The sequence below is a fragment of the Sesamum indicum genome, linkage group LG1 (genome assembly GCF_026168435.1).
Source record: "Sesamum indicum cultivar Baizhima isolate 11 linkage group LG1, ASM2616843v1, whole genome shotgun sequence".
In the NCBI taxonomy this organism is placed as follows: domain Eukaryota; kingdom Viridiplantae; phylum Streptophyta; class Magnoliopsida; order Lamiales; family Pedaliaceae; genus Sesamum; species Sesamum indicum.
The window spans coordinates 12,683,584-12,702,472 of record NC_142657.1 but is presented as its reverse complement, the minus strand read 5'-3'; the positions used below and the strand labels follow the sequence as shown (position 1 = coordinate 12,702,472).

General features: G+C 35.4%; 4 protein-coding genes across 10 annotated transcripts; 2 read left to right on the top strand and 2 right to left on the bottom strand.

Moving 5' to 3' along the window:
- Positions 1-769: 769 nt before the first annotated feature.
- On the top strand, positions 770-5,122 carry LOC105159188 (Nuclear transport factor 2 (NTF2) family protein). Of its 3 annotated transcripts, none has more exons than XM_011076173.3 (4): positions 772-1,034; positions 1,267-1,566; positions 3,507-3,703; positions 4,586-5,122. In XM_011076173.3, exons 2-4 carry the CDS (start codon positions 1,345-1,347, stop codon positions 4,842-4,844), a joined length of 678 nt encoding a protein of 225 aa, XP_011074475.2. In that variant the 5' UTR covers positions 772-1,034; positions 1,267-1,344; the 3' UTR covers positions 4,845-5,122. The 3 variants fall into 3 exon arrangements, with proteins under 3 accessions (XP_011074466.2, XP_011074475.2, XP_088737695.1); XM_088881569.1 differs by having other exon boundaries at positions 1,188-1,566; XM_011076164.3 differs by having other exon boundaries at positions 770-1,566.
- Positions 5,123-6,158: 1,036 nt separating this feature from the next.
- Positions 6,159-10,718, top strand: LOC105161804 (uncharacterized). 5 transcript variants are annotated; one of them, XM_088884935.1, is made up of 3 exons: positions 6,159-6,570; positions 7,851-8,093; positions 9,141-10,718. In XM_088884935.1, the coding sequence occupies exons 1-3, from the start codon at positions 6,257-6,259 to the stop codon at positions 9,181-9,183; spliced, it is 600 nt and encodes a 199-aa protein (XP_088741061.1). In that variant the 5' UTR covers positions 6,159-6,256; the 3' UTR covers positions 9,184-10,718. The 5 variants fall into 5 exon arrangements, with proteins under 5 accessions (XP_088741061.1, XP_088741073.1, XP_088741076.1 ...); XM_088884947.1 differs by lacking the exon at positions 9,141-10,718 and adding an exon at positions 8,544-8,710 and having other exon boundaries at positions 6,160-6,570; XM_088884950.1 differs by having other exon boundaries at positions 6,161-6,570; positions 7,851-8,100.
- Positions 9,213-10,637, bottom strand: LOC105159174 (GDSL esterase/lipase At4g10955). Its single transcript, XM_011076145.3, has 2 exons — positions 10,509-10,637; positions 9,213-10,301 (listed from the first exon to the last, which is right to left on the bottom strand). Exons 1-2 carry the CDS (start codon positions 10,610-10,612, stop codon positions 9,338-9,340), a joined length of 1,068 nt encoding a protein of 355 aa, XP_011074447.1. The 5' UTR covers positions 10,613-10,637; the 3' UTR covers positions 9,213-9,337.
- Positions 10,719-13,597: 2,879 nt separating the features above from the next.
- LOC105159167 (UDP-glucose 4-epimerase GEPI48) lies at positions 13,598-18,137 on the bottom strand. Its single transcript, XM_011076132.3, has 9 exons — positions 17,816-18,137; positions 16,988-17,037; positions 16,571-16,706; positions 16,381-16,482; positions 15,953-16,180; positions 15,568-15,646; positions 14,552-14,634; positions 14,182-14,273; positions 13,598-13,875 (listed from the first exon to the last, which is right to left on the bottom strand). Exons 1-9 carry the CDS (start codon positions 17,996-17,998, stop codon positions 13,782-13,784), a joined length of 1,047 nt encoding a protein of 348 aa, XP_011074434.1. The 5' UTR covers positions 17,999-18,137; the 3' UTR covers positions 13,598-13,781.
- Between the last annotated feature and the right edge of the window lie 752 nt (positions 18,138-18,889).

Genomic DNA, 18,889 nt, shown 5'->3' with positions numbered 1-18,889 from the left:
GGCCTGATTTTAGTATTATGTTAAATAATCACTTTAAAAAATAAGTTGTCAGATAATATAATCACTTAATATTTAATATTTCTAACAGCAATTTTTTTTATTACTTGTTTTTTTTTTATTATTTTCTATTGATTCAATCACTTATATAAGAATTTTCTTCTCTCATCTGTGTCCCAATTGCTTTAATTTAGCTGAAATTAATATACTTGAACACGATTATTCCGTTAGAACTAAAGTTGTATCAAATACGGAATACGAATCATGTGTATATTACTAATAAATTTTATTTCATACATCTCGTACCACGATGAGATTTAACTTCATTCTGAATTGAATGATTTTCCGTGCGTCAAGAGACGACAATCAATATAATCTTTTGATGGTTTTTAGATAACTGATACCATGGTTATGATTTCTTATGTTTTTAATTTGATTGAGAAATATATAAATCGGTTAATTTTAACCTTACTTTGATAGAAATAATAATTATATGATTATATTCATGTTGAAATAAATTTGTTCAATAATTAATACAATAATATAATATAAAATTATATAAAATTAAATAAATACCAACATATATGGGGAGGTCCAAAATGAAACCTGGATCTTAACCTCAACATTAGAGTAAGGTATTAGTGGGTGCAATTTTTGATTGGTCACGTCCAGCGTGGCGCAACTAATTCATATTATCGTTGAATGACAAAACTACCCCTTATTTTAAATTGTATTTACATGTTGTGATGCTGACGCCGTTCACTTTCCATCTCTTCCCTTCTCAATTCAGTTACAAAACCACCAACTTTCTCTCTCTACCTTCTCTGCAAATAATTCCCTCTCTCTCTCTCTCTAAACCCTTGATTAGGGTTTCAACATAACTAGAATCTCACCAACACACACTAAAAGGTAAAAGAAAGGAAACGAAAAAGAGAGGTGGGGGGCTTGAATTTGTACCCCACCCCAAAAAGAAAAAAAAAAAAAAGAAGAAGAAATCACATGCAAAACAACATTTTTTTTTTCTGCTGCAGGAGAAGGTAAACTAGGGTTTTTTTTTTTCTTGATTTTCCACCCAGAAATTATCCCTTTTTTTTTTTTTTCTTTTTCTTTCATGAATTGTAAGAATTATTGTTGCTGTAATTTCATGAGTTGTGAATGGAGGTTACGATAACCAGCATTTTCTTTGCCAGCGAGTATTCGTCATTCTTGGTGGCCCTTTTCTGCCTCCTTTTTGTAACTGTTTTAATTTTTCGGAAAGCGAAATTACAGTCCAGCGTTTCTGAGTTGGAGAAGTTAAAGCCCTGTGGGTGTGCGGGAGAGCGGAGTGAAATTGATAGGGGTGAGGAAATGACTGCGCGTGTGGGTGGCGGTGTTAGTAGTGAGAACGGTGGAGAGATGGTGGTGGAGAGGCAGACGGGGGCATCGATGATGGAGCAGTTGGTGCCGGAGATAACTACGCATGCCCTCAGTTACTTGGATTATCCGAGCCTCTGTCGTCTCTCAATGACGAATTCACTCATGCGCAAAGCAGCCAATGATGACAATGCGTGGAAGGCGCTCTATCATAAGGTTTGATTCTTTCGAAATTCGTGAAATTTGGCGTGGTAGTTATTTTTATGGTAGAGTTATATGGGTTTCTTTTTTGGAATTGTTTGGTTAACTTGGATGTAGTTTTTGGTTCAAGTGTTGAGTCTGATCTCGTTCATTGAATAGAGCTTAGATAAGGGTTAATTCATAAAAATGACTACTACTTCATTGCTATCGAGTAATCTCCGAATTTTTGCAGGAAGAATAGTTGTTTGCTAGCATGTCTATGAAATTTTTTGGTTTATATATCTACATATAATACTATCATTCCCTTATTTTGCTTCATGGAATAGCGCCAGTTAACATCAGTGAGAAAGAAAGCAAGACTTGGTATTTTCTGTTAATACTTGTGATGCATAATTAGAGTACCAGCGTTGACATCCTGAAAGAAAATGAAAAAATAGGCCATGAATATCCATGTCGTAGTTGGGAGTTGACGCATTGATACATATAAGCCTTCCATATGCTTTGGCTATCATTGGTTGTTGGCTACTTGGGAAGCAAACAACGCGTTGCAACTTGAATGGCTAAAGTTTGCAAATGATTCGAGATGGTTATGGACATGTTACCACTTGTTGGCCTGGAGGCAGTTATATGCATGCTTACTTTTAGATTTGTCGGTTAGCTGTTTTAGGTATATAATGACATTTTTTGCTTTTAGTTGTTCCGCAACCTCCACCTAAAAAGTCTGTAAAGTCATGACGTAACACCCTTAAATAATCAAGAAGAAATCCTTTTTAAGTTGAAACTTTTGACAGTTTATAGACATACTTTAACAATGATGGAGGTCCTACTTCATAAGAGAAATGACATTCTCAAAAGTTGCATGTTGTAGTACTTTCACTTTGAAGCCATGCAACCGCATAAGTTGGATTTGATTTAATGTTAATATAGGAAGTACTTTTAATAGGGTTTTGTTTGCCGGGTTTTTCCTAATTTTGAAAAGAATGCATAAGATTCAAGAATTTCAATTTTCTTTGTTCATCGAACATTAGAGCTGCAGACCAGAGTACAACAGGTTGATGCTATCCATTCTTTACTAGTTAGACTGACCTAGAAAGTATGAGAAAACTCAATGGTCAAAAATGGAAATATCTGGATTTTAAATTTCTTAAGAGTTTTTGTCACATCTTTCATTAAAAGTGACATTTTTTGTATGTTTCTTGTTATGCCATATAAAAGAACCAAAGTTACCAGAGCATCTTTCATCACCAAAGGTTGACCACATAACCACTCCTCCAGGCTCCTACCCTTCTTCCCAAATAATGATCACGACCAGCACCATAGATAAGTAGATAACTGCTTCTCTCCCTTCTCCCTTCAGACAAAAGGAGAAACAAACCAAGTGAATAGCTTATAGCTTGTAACCAAGAGTACCAATCCAATGTAGGAACCAAAAAGAAGAAATTCTTCTCAGTTACCAGAGACCTGTATTCCTGAATTATTATATACGGATAATCATTTCGGAAGTCCAAAGGGTGCTATTGGTGGTTTTTCATGGCTGCCCTGATCTATATTGTGATTTATTAGATCCATATACCACTTTCAGGCTTTCAGTTTTTGGGACCGTCAGCCTTGTTTTAGATTGGCCATATATTCTTTGGTACTTGTCTACTTGAAAAAATTTTATTTCATAAGCTCATCTTTTACACCCTGTGGACCTGTGGTACTATTTGGCCATCGGTTATTAAGATATACATGTTTGCACATAGTGTTTCATACCTTGCTTGAAGGGAATCATATGATTAGCCCATTCTGATTGTCACCGCTAGGATTTCATAACCCTTTGGTTTATACAATTCCTTTTCTTTGATACCAGCTATGAGGAGTGAAATTATGTTGTGTTATTCAGTCATTGCATCATGTTTGAAATTGAAATCGTATGTAGTGCTAATTCTGTTGCTTTTTGCTTCATCTTGCAGGATTTCACTCTGGAGCAAGACAGTGTGATACCAGCCAATGGATGGAAAGCTTATTATGCAGCTACAAGAGCTATTGTTAATATCAATGCTGAATTTTTTAGGATAGTCAAGGAAAGGTCGCTTCCAGCTATGGGCCAGCTTTGGCTTAATGCAGATTATGTTAAGTGTTTTCATGCAACTGGCGAGTCATTTAGTGGGTATGTAGCTTTGATCTGTGCATGAATATTTTTAAACTACCAATTATACTCTTACCCTGTGCACTTGTTACTTGTTGTATTTGCTCCTTTCGTTAAGTTAGTTTGGATGTTAAATCCCTATGAATTTTTTCTTTCTGTGATTTGCTTTGATGATTCTCGTGAATTTTCTGTTGGCTGCCAAGCAAAATTTTCATCACAACATGTTGAATATCTAAAATTGAGAGAAAATTTCTGAAGATATATGCAGTAGAGGCTCCTGTGGATATATAGCCTATGGATGGTCACAAGCGCAGGAGATCACAAGTTATTGTATCTCTGTGGCTCTGTCTTGAACTCTAATAGTGTTAATTATCAGATGATACTCAAGTTTATAACTTTAAAATTTTGCAGTTGGCAATAATATGAAATCAGAGGTAGGCAGGCAGCTGGAGACCTAAGTTCACATTGGAAATAACATCTGAGCAACATCTTATGCAGGAAATTCACAAAGGAGTAGAAATTCTTGTGATATTTGAAGAATTAAGATGATGGAACATGATCTTATATACTCTGCACATGTATTCTGTCAAAACATTATTTTGCCTATATGAACATTATGCCTTTTTTTTCTTAATGAAAGGAAACCTACATCGTGAGACCCTCATTGCACACGTGATATTTAATCTTCTTATAACGTTGCTAATTCATTGGGCATTTTAATCTCGGAACTTCTTATCTGATTTAAATTAAGGGCTCATTCGATTTATATTTGGTTGAGGTGCTCTGCTGAAACATCTGATTCCCCTCTTTTTATTCAAAGCTGTTTGGGGCTTAGTGTCTAATCATTGTTGAGTTCCATGTGTAAACACAGGAGCTTAATGTGTTCTTCAACTCTCTTTCTAGTTATAATGCAGTTATGGGGAGCTGGCAGCTAGCATTTACCTGGGACAATGTTGCTGATTTCCAGATACGAGATGTAAGGGCCCGTGCCCTGGCAGATGTGGCTTGGGTTACCATGAAAGCTTATGTCGACATGGAGAACGGCCCATATCTCATGACAAATGTGTACGAGTACCATAATGGTAGGTGGTATATGGTGCACCATCATAGCTCAGCAATTCTCATACATGGAGGAGGTGAGCAACACCTTATGCAGGGATAACAGAACATTGCTGAGATCAAATCTATGTTAATGATGAAATTCACAAGCGGTACAGTTTTGAGCCTAAGTTAGAAATGACTCTAAGAAATCATCAAAATGATTTCTTGGGAGATCTTATGTACTTTCTCCATTTAAGCCCCCTGTTGAGGAACCCCATCTATATCTATACTTGGAGTTGGGGCCTTAGGTTTCTCAACACAACACTTTTATGCATGCACAGTTGCAATTTTTTGCTTTTTGCTTCAATTTTAATGTGAGTGAGAGCCATTTACTACCTATATCTCTCAACTCAAGTGCGATATGCAAAATGAGGCCTTAAAAATTAGGTTAAATTATATTGATCTCTTATAAGGTTTGGTATAATTACGAATACTCCCTCGTCGTTGGAAAAATTATCCTCATGATTTTAACGATCGTTTAATAATTAGTTCAATTTGTTAGGTTTCTATCCATTTTGTATTGCAAATTAATTAAAATACTATTATGGATTAAAAATTATAATTTTATTATATGTTTGAAAGTTTTTTTTATTTTTTTTGGATTAAGTTTTTTATAATTTTTAAAAAAATTTCATCCACTCCATTTAATTTTTTATAATTTTTTTTTTTTAAAAAAAGCAAAAAATACAGTAAGGATAAAGTTGATAATTTCATATTTTTATTGAAGGAGTACATAATTTTATTAAATATTAGAGGATATTTATAATATTTTAAACAATGAGGAATGTTTATAATTATAACAAATTTTAAAAGAGACTATTGTAATTTAACTGAAGTTAATATTAATTGAAGAAATATTATAAGATGTTACAAGTGAGAGTGGGCTGACCAATTTCTTTCTTTTACTAAAATTTAGACCTGAAAACGCCTCTAAAATCTGTTAGTGTTGTAATTAAAGGATTAATTATATTTAAACCTCTACCAACTTACCTTTCTTCTCAAACAAAAATTGAAATTACATTTCCAATTTTTCATTTAGAATTGTATCTATCATTTGGACAAAAAATGCAGCATTTTCGCATAAATTATTGATAACGTTACTAGTTTTTTTGCAATCACCAATCATTACTTTTTATCTAATAATAATAATTTAAAAATAATATTTTATTACATTATATTTTTTTTGTTTTTATATATATTGTATTTACTTCTTGCAAATATAAAATTATTTTTATTAATAAATTATATAAAATGTTGAATGAATGACAAAATCAGTATTTTTTTATTTAAATTTTAGCATAAGTGGTGCAATTATAAATGGAGAAATAGAAGGTGTACGAATATAATTTTAATTTTTTTTTAAAAAAAAATCATATTTTCGAGTAGTGGCTGCTTTTATCCCATGTAAGAAGATATCTTTCCACGCAGTGCAGTGGCGGACACACATTGAGCAGGGGCGGAGCAACACCGGACATGGCTGCTACCGCCGCTACCTGCAGCTGTAGAACCACCACGTTCTTCCCCCTCTCTCCCCCACAACAACCTCCACCCCACAGATTTTACCCATTAGCCAAACAGCTTCTCTGCTCTTACAGATGCTCATCTTCCTCTCTCCTCATCACCCAACCCCAATTGTCTTCACTGTCGCCACGTGTTAGTCCGCTGAAACCACGTTCTGTTTCGTCGCCTCAGACAGCTGTTGTTGAAGACGACGCGGAGGAAGAAAGTGGGAGCCCTCCATCAGCTGATGAGATGTTTGTGGACTCGGGCTCTCTTCCTCCTCTAACGTACGTCGGTCAATGGGTTCCTCATTTTCCTAATTTTTAGTCTTGGACGATGTATTATTTATATTCTTTATCTGCTTTAAAAGATGAATCTTTGGTGCAGTATGCTTGATAAATTGAATCAACTATTGTTATTTGTGGGATTGGCTGCTCTGATCTTGTTTCAATTATTGTAAGCTGTCTTGAGGAATGGTTTATGCTGAAATACATCTTTTTCTGTCCTCTTGCATTAGGTGGAGTGTAGTTTATGCCTAAATATATTGTTTTTATGTTCAAGATCATATCCAAAATGGTGTTTCTTTCTCCAGGGGGATTCTCTTGCATTCACTGATCAAGATTCGAGAATAGATGATGTAAACATTATATTCAAATAAATGTCCGGGAGAGTTTTTACTGTGGGATTAACCTTGTAGGGAAATGGTTGCACTAAATTAAAAGTAGTCATGGGGGTTTGAAGAGGTTTAGAAGGATTGGTTGGTCACAAATAGCATTTCCCTAAGTTGATATTTTAACTATATCAGTGTAAAGCTGGAAGCTTTGTTTTGTCTGAGGACTTATTATGAGAGAACTCTATATCTGCAATTTTATTCATGTTAATATAAATCAATCCTTTCATGAAAATTGAAGTTAAGCATGTTAGAGTTTATCTCCTTTTGCCGTGGGGTAGTCGAAGATTTCCATCTATTAATCTTCCATTTGTCACCTACTCCCCACTAGGAGATCAGTTCTCTTATTGATTTGAACAACCCAACAGACGCAAAATATAGTTTTTGATGCAGCATATAAAATTTCAAGTGGACCGAACTTGATTCATGTTTTATTGAAGGAGTCTACGCTTTTGGATGTTTTTGGTCTGTTAAAATGATCAAAGTGGATAAACTTATCCAATGATTTTAGATTTTTCAGAAGCTTGATTTGTGTTCTATTTTTTGTTACTAATTGTTGGTCGTTTATTAGTTATTAATAATATTTGAATGGTTAAAATCTGCCCTATGATATTTGGACTGTTTCACAATTGTTCAACTGAAAAAGAAAAATTAAATGCCATGTTTGATCATGTTTCCATTTCAAGGTGATAAAAAGGTTTATTCATACATAGGAAAATTAATTTAACATATCTAAAATGGAGGTGATCTCAAATCTGCATGCGAAAAGCTCAAGTAAGTAAGTGGAAAGGTGAAATTTTGTTATTCATTTATCTTTGAATAAGAGCTTTGCAATATGTTGCCTGCAATTAATTGGGGATGATGATCATCTTTTTCTCCATGTAAAATTTTCTAAAGGGGTTGTAAGGCCTGCGGAAGAGAGGAGATTGAAAAGGGTTGCAACGGTGAAGGAAGAATTCAAGGTGGAATTGCTACAGTCCCAGGTTTTGGTTGGTGGCCGATAAAAGCTTATCGGCCGTGTCCTGCATATGTGGCATCTGGTGGCAGGTACAGACGAAGTGGGCAAAGCATGGACGAGGTTGTCTCCGGAGGGGGGGGCAGAGATGCTTCAGCCAGAAAAAGTGATGGAACTCCATCAAGGTAGCAGGTTATGCTTCCTAAATACTTGTAGCATTCACTTTTGCCGCCAAAATGTACACGAACTTTATAAGGTTTCAACTGTCTGAAATTACAACCTACATCCTCTGGGTGAATCTCTTGGGAGTTCAAAGTCCTGACCCTTATCCTCAGTAACTGTCCTAATTTCTGAAGCTGCTTAAGGCTGAATTAGTGGAAGAAATTGCAAACATGCCTTTGACACGTGAAGTTTTTCCATTTTTGTTTATTTGCTTATTAATTTTGAAAATGTAAACTTGGGGACCTCAATAAGATAATTGGCTTGCAGATCTTGTCCAATGCCTTGAGTTGCTATGCAGTTTCTTCCAATTTCCTTGACACAAACATATCCTTTGTTGTCCTTGTGTGATTAAAAGTTGCTAGACCTTTCTAAAGTCTTATATATTGTTTGTTGCTCTTCCTATGCTTTTCCAGGTGAGCTTGTGTTATGTCTTATCAGCATTGTGTTTGTGATATGACCACCAATCATCTTCTGGCTGAACCACTACTTCGTAGTCTAATTGTGATTGTTTTCATGTGGATCAATGATTGTTCATTCGTTACTACAAATTGAAGGTTTACTCCAATCCTCATCTCTTTACCTTGTGACATTTTCCAGCAAGAAAAAGGAAGGACCCCGGAGATTCAAGGGATAACCCAATGAGGCCATTTTTCTGCCTTGTCCTTGGAGTAGCGAATACCAAGCGAAAATTGTTGTAAAATGCTTTGTTGGTATTACTTGGACGGTATAGTCATTCTGACAAGATATACGAGTTTGTTCTGTAGTTTTGCTGCCACAAGAAATATGAAATTGTTTCTTACATCAAACCTTACCTCTCTCTTTCTCTTTATCCTTTTCTTAATGCTACTTTTGTATTGCAGAGTGTAATATTTTTCTCTGTATATGATCGGTACAAGATCACTGTTAGGGTCAATGTTGTAGTATTATGTATTGCGATATGTATTTTGCATTGTGATTGATCCTACACTGACATGTTCGATTAGTTGAAGTCTTTTCTTATGGTTTTCCAGTCCTTCTAATGGGAGACTACTGAAGCTGAAGGCAGAAAACTGAGATGAAAAACCGCCATATCCATGCAGAGGTGGAGTGGAGAATTACAATGATTTTATTTCAATCTAGTTGCACTTTGAGTACAGTACATTTCCAAGTTCAAGCTAATGAGGGAACAGTTTAAACAATGAACTAATTACAAATGAAAGAAATGCAGTTATCTATAGTTGTAAGTCTTTGAATCCAACAGCAGATCAGGTCTCCACCACTGATGAATACCATGAGCATCATAGAAGTCTCGTGCCGGGGTTACGTTCACCGTTAGATTTGCTGATGGTATAAGATGCAGAGGCTCTTCTGATTGCTTACCCATTGCATTCAACAGAAGACCCCCGATCGAGTGTTGGGTAGCGAGCCTTTCAATGGCTCCTGCTCCGATATCCTCCATTTGTTTTCTGTGCTCAAAGTAGCCAATATACTCCGAGCATATGTGATCAGCAGGGTTGACAAAGAGACATGGCAGCCATGCAGACAAGGCAACAAATGTACTCCCCGAACTGTTTGTTTGTTGGTTACTTTTCATGGCAAAAGCAAGGCCTGCTGTAATCACGCTGCCTGCAAACCGTATCCCGTGCTTCACTTTTTTGTCCTGGATGCTCTCAATTGGGGCTGAGAAGAACGGCGGATTAAACAAGAACGCTTCGAGGAAAACACCCGTCTTTGCCATGTTCTTGCCAGCAAGCAGTGCCATGGCGGCCCCTAGGGAGTGACCGGTTAACCAGACATTGGAACTTTCATTTGTCGCAACAATATGCCTGACGGCTTGCATCCCTATCTCAAATCGAGAGGTTTGATGCAGCCCGTTTCTGACTATGTGGATGTCAAGCTCAAGGTCTCGTGTAAAGGCGTCGCCTTTGGTTATAGTGCCTCGAAAAGCAATTACATAGCGTGGAGCTGAATCTTTGCCGTCTGAGTTTGTGGAATTGAGTTCATATATTGCACCAAACACGCAAGAATCAGCATCGTCAATAAGCTGCGAGTGTAGCTGAAAATTGAAAGACTTCCACCAAGGAGGAGCAAGGGCTTGGCTCCCTTCTCGCTTTTCTTGGCGATCTCGTTCCAAAACATACACACTCTGAACCAAACAAGCTGCCACAGACCTTCGGTGAATGGGATCTTTCCTGTAAATATATAGGTACAAGAATCATGGCTTCTCATTTTGATGGTGAAATGGTAAATTCAGTTGGAATAGCTGTTGCAATATTGACAAGCAGTATCAGTTCATTGAATGAAACGACGACAGCAGGAGATGATGGGAAGACATCTCTTGTTGGATCTGCATCCTTGTCGATCTTGTAGACATAGAAGTATTGAGTTTGAGGTCTTACCAATCAACTGTCGTCAGGTGCAAAGGCCCGCAAAGGTCAAAATTTTCTCTGTCTGATGCAATAGGACCTGAAGGATCAGCAGTACTCTCGCTTTCTGATGCCATAATTTCTTATTTATTCTCCTCGGACCTGCATGAACTTGTAAATACAGACAACTTAGTCATTTTGGAAGTTTGTTCATTAATGCAAATCCTAGGAGAGTTTGTATGACACAGAGACATTATAATACTTGTATCGACAGACTCAGACAGCAAATACAATAACTTGAATCACTCAACTTCCTACCCACAAAAATTTCCCTAAAAAAGAAGAGATGAAACCTTCATCTCAACTTAAGTTCGAGAGAGAGAGAGAGATGGATCTAAGGTTTTGAGCAAGAAAGTGATTGTGTAAAATAGAAACACGGAAAATCAGATCCCAACAAATTTCGTTTAAGCATGATCTTCCTTAAAGCCGAATCAACCCAATGACATCCAATTTCCAACAGAGGATGTCAGAAACACTACGAACTGAACAACCAATCACAAACAACAGACACATCACAGAGTCCTCAAATCTTTGTCCACGGGGACAGAACACACAACACAACAAATAGCATGACACATGAACGGAAACAACATCCAACATTGGTCAATAAGCTTCAAGAAATCAAAACACGTATCGTGTCCGAATCTCGTGTATACATTAACATCTGACCAGACAAAGAAATCCCACCTCCGGGAAGGCGCCAATTTTGTCCTATTTTCCCCTCTTTAGAACGAAGGAGATGAGGAGAGCAATCGGCGGTTAAAAGTATGACAGCCCAAGTTTTTGTCAGAAGAAAGATTTGCTTTTTCAACGTCTCTCTCTCTCTCTACATCTACATCTCTACTCCGCCACCTATTCTAACTACAACGACGGCGACGATCTGTACGCCAACATTATTGCTTTTTTTCTTTCTTTGCACAAGCGAATAAAGAGCGAGTCAGGTGCACGCGCTGCCTTAATTATACATAATTTCCCTTTCCCTCCGCCAAAATTTGAAATGCCCATCTTATTCATTCACACATTTTATTATTATGAGATAATTAACTCACCCATTCCCCTGATATTTGATATAATTACATATAGACCTTTTATTAAAATTACATTTAGTACTCCTAAAATTTTCTTTTATTTAACAAATAAGTCCCTCTATTAGTCAAAATTCATTGAATTCGTTAATATTAACAAAAAAAATTGAAAAAATCCTATATTTATCCCCAATTAATTTATTACTAACTTATTGTAGTAATTATTCCTATTATTGTAGCTGTACATCACAACCTAAATTACAGTCACATTTTTCTGAAAATTTGACATAATTATTAATATTTTTTACTACACGCTCCTCTTCTAAAATTTTATATAATTTAGACTCATTGTGGTTTGTTAATATCAGCAAATTTTATGAATTTTGATTAACGGAAGGATTTATTCGTTAGTCGAAAACAAACCTCAGGATGCTAGACATAATTTTTCAAATCCCTACGTTTAATTACACCAAACTTCAGGAAAGGGGAGTGTAATTATTCATATTTTGTATTATATGAAAAATTATAATTATTTTTTTAAAAAATAAAAAAATAATTATATAACCCATGTTTGAGGTGGAAATTACTATTATAACTTTATTAATTTTTTTAATAAAAAAATATAAAAGAATAAGAGTAAATAATTCATTTGATATATTAGTCCATAAAAATATTTTAAAAAATTCTAAAAAATATTAATAAAATTCTAATTCATAATCTAAAAGTACATTTTAATCAATTTATTACATAAATGGGATGTTAACTTAAATGGGCTAACAAAATGAGTTCGTTATCAAACAAGACTTAAACATTAAAAAAATAATAAAATATTTATATAATTATATTAAATTCTAATAAAAATAGCTTTAACTTATCTTATTAATAATAATTATCTTTTTTGTTTATTTTCTTATTCGACACTTAGCTGGCAAGTAACCATTCCTATATAAAATATTCTATGGAGTGTCATATCAATGGTTAATTGTGATATTATTAAATTGGCACACACTTTTGCAAAAGTGATTATTCTATAAAAAAAATAAATTAATTATAATTATTCTTGTCGAAAATCAATCATTATAGCAATCATACTCTGATCAAAATATCAAAAAAATAAAATCTAATCAACACCTCTATTACATTAGAAACAATACCTACTATTCAATAAAAATAACACGCCTACTATCCAACAGACACAATATCTAACGTATAAAATGGAGTTCGAACCCATGACCTCTAAAACTATAGTGCCTTAACTTCACAAATTAAGTTAGATCTTATTGGCAAAGCTAAAGGATTGCTTGTTAATTATGCAAAGAAGCATCTGGATGGTATTTGGAGAGTTAGTTGTAATAAACACAAAAGTTATAGGAGGAAGGAATTGTTGTCTCAATCACTCTTCAAATATTTGTACTTTAAGTCGAGGAGGTCTAGTTCAGTTGATAAAGTTGAGACCTCCATAATATGTGTAAGTATTGTTTATTGTAATAATATATGTTGGTTAGATATAATTTATTTGATATTATTGATTAGGGTATGACTGTTGTAATGCTCGTTGTTAGATATTGGTATTTGACATAAATAATTATAATCAATTTATTTCAATTAATAATAATAATATAACCATTATATGTTACTTATTAAATAACACATTATTCTTATTAGGATAAATTATATTGGCATTCCCCACAAATTATATAAACATTTCTATCTTTTTCAACACGTAATCTTTTACCTTTAATTACAACTATAGCCTCACAAGATGGTGTAGCTGTAATTTTATAAAAAAAACAACAAGTATTTGAATTTTAGCCTAATTGCAAGAAACGTTAATGTAATTTACCCTATTAATTATCATTATTTGGCTTTTAATTCACATTACAAATTATTTTGATCTTAATCGGATTCATTTCATCTCATGTTTTCTCGGACGGACAAACTATCGAACAACCGCAGGCTGCTATTCTTCTTTTCACCTCGGAGCTGGTTCAAAAATTACACACACACAGAGACAGAGAGGGGGAGGGAGAGAGATGATTTACACAGCACAAGTGTGTTTGAATTTATTAAGGTTCTTCAAAACAACTCATGTTCTTGAATCATTCTAGATAACAGCCCAGACAGGAAAGACCTCTCATTCTCATACAATCCGGAAAACTCAGCCTGAATCAAACTCTTACAAAGATTTTTGGTACAAAGGCAATCATGGAGCAGCTCCAACTTAGTTAGTCGATTCCGGTGACTCATAGCCATACGGGTTCTTGCTGGCCCAATTCCACTGGTCTCGGCACATCTCGTCTATTCCGTATTTCGCCCTTCAAATATGCAAAAACATTTAATCATCCATCTGCAACTATTCTTGTAGCTTAAAACCGCATTCCAAGTTAATAGCAAATTATTTTATACTCGACTTGTAGTGGGAGAAAGGAGGCCGACAGATACACCCCCTTTCTACCAAGCATAGATACATATAAATGTGAGAGTGTGTGTGTGCAACATCGTGTTAATGCAGATGCCTCACTGCTATGGCAACGGTTCTCCATATAAATACCTTTAAGTCCATTATTTCACAAACAAGTGATGTTTGCTCATGCAATGACTTGAAATAGTTGAAAACTTACTTCCAGTTCAATTCACGCTCGGCTTTATCTGTTGAAGCGTATACAATCTCTGCATCACCAGGTCGTCGACCAGCCGTCACCAATGGAATTTTCTGGACAACCAGAACAGAAAATTTCATTGAAAGAAGAGCTCTTTACTTGATAATACAGGAATTATAAATGCGTTGAGAGTAAATAATCACAACTCCAGCCGTTGTTCTTTCCAGAGATGGTTCTTAGGTTGATTGTAGCAACCAAAGATGCCACTGACATGGTGGGCTGTTTAATTCCCAATACAAAATCATAGGGTTTTTTTTGTAGATATGAAATATATTGATGTATTATAATTTATTTTTTCCAAAAACAGAATAATATTATTTCAAGATCTGACCTTTCCAGATGCTTTCTCAAATGCTGCTACCATTTCCAGTACAGATGTTCCCTTCCCAGTTCCCAGGTTGTAAACCTCACATCCTGCAGTTTACACAATTGGATCAAGATTAAGCGATAAAGACTCAGTGTCCGACTGAATTTTGTATTAGATCAGCAGAGTAAATTTAAGGCGTAGCAAAAACTGCAACAAGGGATTTAGCAGATAACGGGGAAGTAACAGATTTACATTGTTTATTATAAGGTGCATAACCAACGGGAATCTCATCAAGGATTATACGATCTCCAGTCTCAAACAATGGGAATTGCTTATACCCACAAGAATCTAAATGGGAGTACAAGGATGCTAATTCAGGCCACAAGAAAATGCTTCATATGGTGGAAAAACTTGAAATGAGAATAATCAAGGGGATCAAAATAAGTTTTAACTGGTAATATAGTAATACCAGCATCAAGAATCTAGAAAGATGACAATTCATAAATTGTGAGCTATCATACTTCATAAGGCTCATCAGAACCTTCCATCATGTTAAGGCAAGAAGAGAAAGGACCCCTAAATTTTGAATATTGTTTTGTACCGGAAAATTAACTTTAGTTTGATAAGTCTCATAATTACTAAATCCTTGGAAAACATAATAGTGCTGAGAAATAAAATGAAGGGGATTAACTGACTTTAAAGTTTGAGATCAAGAGACGAGCAAGTTCAAATTTCATGACATACAATTACTAAAAGTCAATTATATGTCATGAGAACTGAACATTAAAATTTGAGTTCACATTCCCTTTAGCCATAATATACCTAAATTCATACCATTGGTATCAGTGTCCTGTTCGGGGGCGTTAAAGAAACAATATGAATATTTGATACTTAAATATTCAAGATCCAATTAAAGAACTCATCCATAGTCCTTTCGCAAGTTTAACACTACATGACAATGCAAAACAACAAGCTCAGCTTAAGGAGGGAAAAGAGTAATTCAAAACTGACAAAGGAACTGCCCCACTCAGAGTTCATACCTACAGAAGGATCAGCAAGCTTGTTTACAGCAGCAATATGGCCATCTGCTAAATCCACGACATGGATATAATCACGTACCTGAAAATTATAGATGCAGTTAAAGAAATAAATAAAATACAGACCATAACAAATGAATGATTTCTATACCACCCCCATCACTCCTGGTTTTCATGCTTTCACAAGAGGATAGGAAGACAAGTTGGGGTTGGAGATGGGAGTACATTTTCAAAATGAACCAGAAGGATGAGAATTGCAGCATGTAGACAGGTAAAATTTGCAGTATGGACATCCCAAATCCAGTAAACCAAGCATGTAGTTACAGGAAAGAGCAGGGAGTAATTAGCAACAAAGCCTAGAATCCCAGATATAGTTATGAGTATTTACCCCGGTTCCGTCCTTTGTTCCATAGTCAGTTCCAAAGACCGTAAGTGCAGGCCGCCTTCCGACAGCTACTTGTTGCACAAACGGCATGAGATTGTTTGGGATTCCACGAGGATCTTCACCGATATAGCCACTAGGATGTGCACCAACTGGGTTGAAGTACCTCAGCAATATTATTTTCCATGTCGAGTCAGACTGATAAATATCGCGGCATATCTCTTCAATGAAAAGCTGAAGAAACAAACTAACAGCACTTCAGCAACAACCAAAGAAAAAAAAAAGGAGTAGGTAAACTGGCACAAAATGTGCATGAGCTTAAGCAACCAAGTCCTAACAAAATGGTCATGCTTATTTTCTCATTTTTTTGGAACCAGCAGCATCAATATCATTAGGTGGGCTTAGTTCTCGAAACATAGTAACTGAAAGGTCACCTTTGTCCGTCCATAAGGATTCATAGCACTAATGGGGGATTCCTCTGTGCACGGTACCACCTTCGGCCAACCATAAACAGTTGCTGACGATGAAAATACAAGCTGAAAAATGAAGAACTAGTTAAGACAAGAAAATGAAACTGATACAAATGCGCATACAATGTCTGTATTTCAAAGAATCTTCATGTACCTTTTTACATCCATGGGCAGCCATGACTTCCAGTAAAACAATTGTACCAATAAGGTTATTGTCATAGTACATCAAGGGTTTCTGCACACTTTCTCCAACTGCTTTTAATCCAGCAAAATGGATAACGGCATCAAACCTTCATTAAATACATCAGAAGCAACATGGTTTCAGCAAGTTATCGCGTTATGGAGGAATGGCCAAACATAAACAGGAGTCTCATTATAACTACTAAAACCAATATGCACAAAAAGGAAACTTATTTTCTGGAATAACTAATATATCGAACTATAAGTACTTCAACACAACAAGAAGAAACCACCACACCGTCCGTCAATCAAAGATCCTTCCCCACAACCTGTAAAAAAGCTCAGTGTTGAGAGCTAAAACAATAAAAAATACCACTCAACTGAGACTTACTTCTCAGAAGCAAAAAGCTGCTCAAGTGCCGGTTTGTCACGAAGATCAATCTGTAATCAAATACCAGGTATTTTAGAAATGGAAGTCAAAGCCATACTCGTAGAAGAAACATACTCTCTGAATAAATCTATTAAAGTTGAACTGATTAGGAACTGAGAATGTATATAAGCAAACCAAATCCCGCCCAGTATCTCAAGCAAAGTAAATTCAGATCACTATTCACCCTCTTTAAATCACCCAACTCAATATATGCTAAATTTCAAGGTCATGTTCTGCACCTAATGACAAGAAACTGTACAGATCAAATATCAATAACTAAGCAAACACTTTGAGAAAGATAAAAAGAATAGCGATCAAAAAGAGCAACCAAATTTGGAACTGCACACATCGCAATACTCTCATTAGCAGACACGCTCAAATCAACTAATGAAAGATCATAGATTTACTTCCAGGAAGGAAAAGTGAACAGATCGTGCTCGCTACAACATTGGCAAACGATGTTGCTTCATACACACCAATCCATCCAATTCAATATCAAATCTAAACTATCAAAAATCAATTCTTCAGTCACACATATATACGTCTCCCACATCCAAAAACAAAAGTCATCACAAAGTTAGTAACCAAAAAAGCACAGATCGGAACAAACAACAAACATTACGAAATCCCCAAGATCCCACTCATTACCATCACTCCGACCAGACTAACAAACCGAAGATCAAACTAAAAGCAGCCAAGATCAAACTTTGACACCAAACCCACAACTAAAAACACCAAAATCGGACAACCCACAAAAGAAAAAGTAAGAATCTGATGAAAGTAACGGACCTTGTGAAAGGTGAGATTTGAACCATGTTCACCGGCAAGTTCTTGGACTCTCTTGACGGCAATCTCGGAAGAATTGTCCAAATTATCCACCACCACGGCCTTGTAACCTCCCAGAAGCAACTGAAGCACCGTGTGACTTCCAATGTAGCCAGCACCACCCGTCACCAGTATGCTCGACGACATCGTTCAGTGAACAGGATATCAAGACCCTAAAAATCAGATTCTTGGGCTGCTATAGACTCTTTTCGTATACAAGAATAACTAGAGCAAGCTCCGATCACAGTCCCTCCACACTATCACACACACACACAAATATATATATATAGAGAAAGAGAGAGAGAGAGAGAGAGATACACGTGTGAGGACGACGAAAGAAAACTAGTCTCAGGCTCACTGTAAATTTTTCTTCACTGTAGTTTTCCTCTTGGTGGGTGGGTGGGTGGAATCTTTGAAAGTTACTTGTAGGGTGAAATTTTTTAGACGGATGCTGGTGGCTCCGCAGTCCGCAGTTGTTCGGTTCTTTTCTCGTGTACAAATGGTCAAATACATGAGAACACTTTTTCCTAAATTGTTTTCCACTATACGGTAGTTGTAGTAAATAAAAATATATATATATATATATATTTATTATAAATAAACGGTTGTACTTATAATATTTGATTCAGTAAAAATTAAACTCAAGTCAAATAAGTTGGACAATATATCAAGAATATTGATTAAAAATATTTTATAATTTAAATTCTTTTACTAGATACTTACGATGAATCAAATTCAATATAAATTAGTTGAAAATGCATACTCAATGCATAGACAAATACAATAATATTTTTTATTAAATTAATAATTTGTTGACAAAATACAATTAAGTAAAATAAAATAGAGAGAATAAATAAATTTTAAAAAAATAAAAAATATAATAATTTATACTGTATATTAAGGGAGAGCATCTCTTTGGTATCTCCCGTGTTTTTGGTATGTTATTTTTTTTTTCCACCCACTAACTGTCACTTTTTCCCTACTATCTACAAATAGTAAAATCTATTTTTTAAATAGTTATTTTTTCCTGCTATTCCA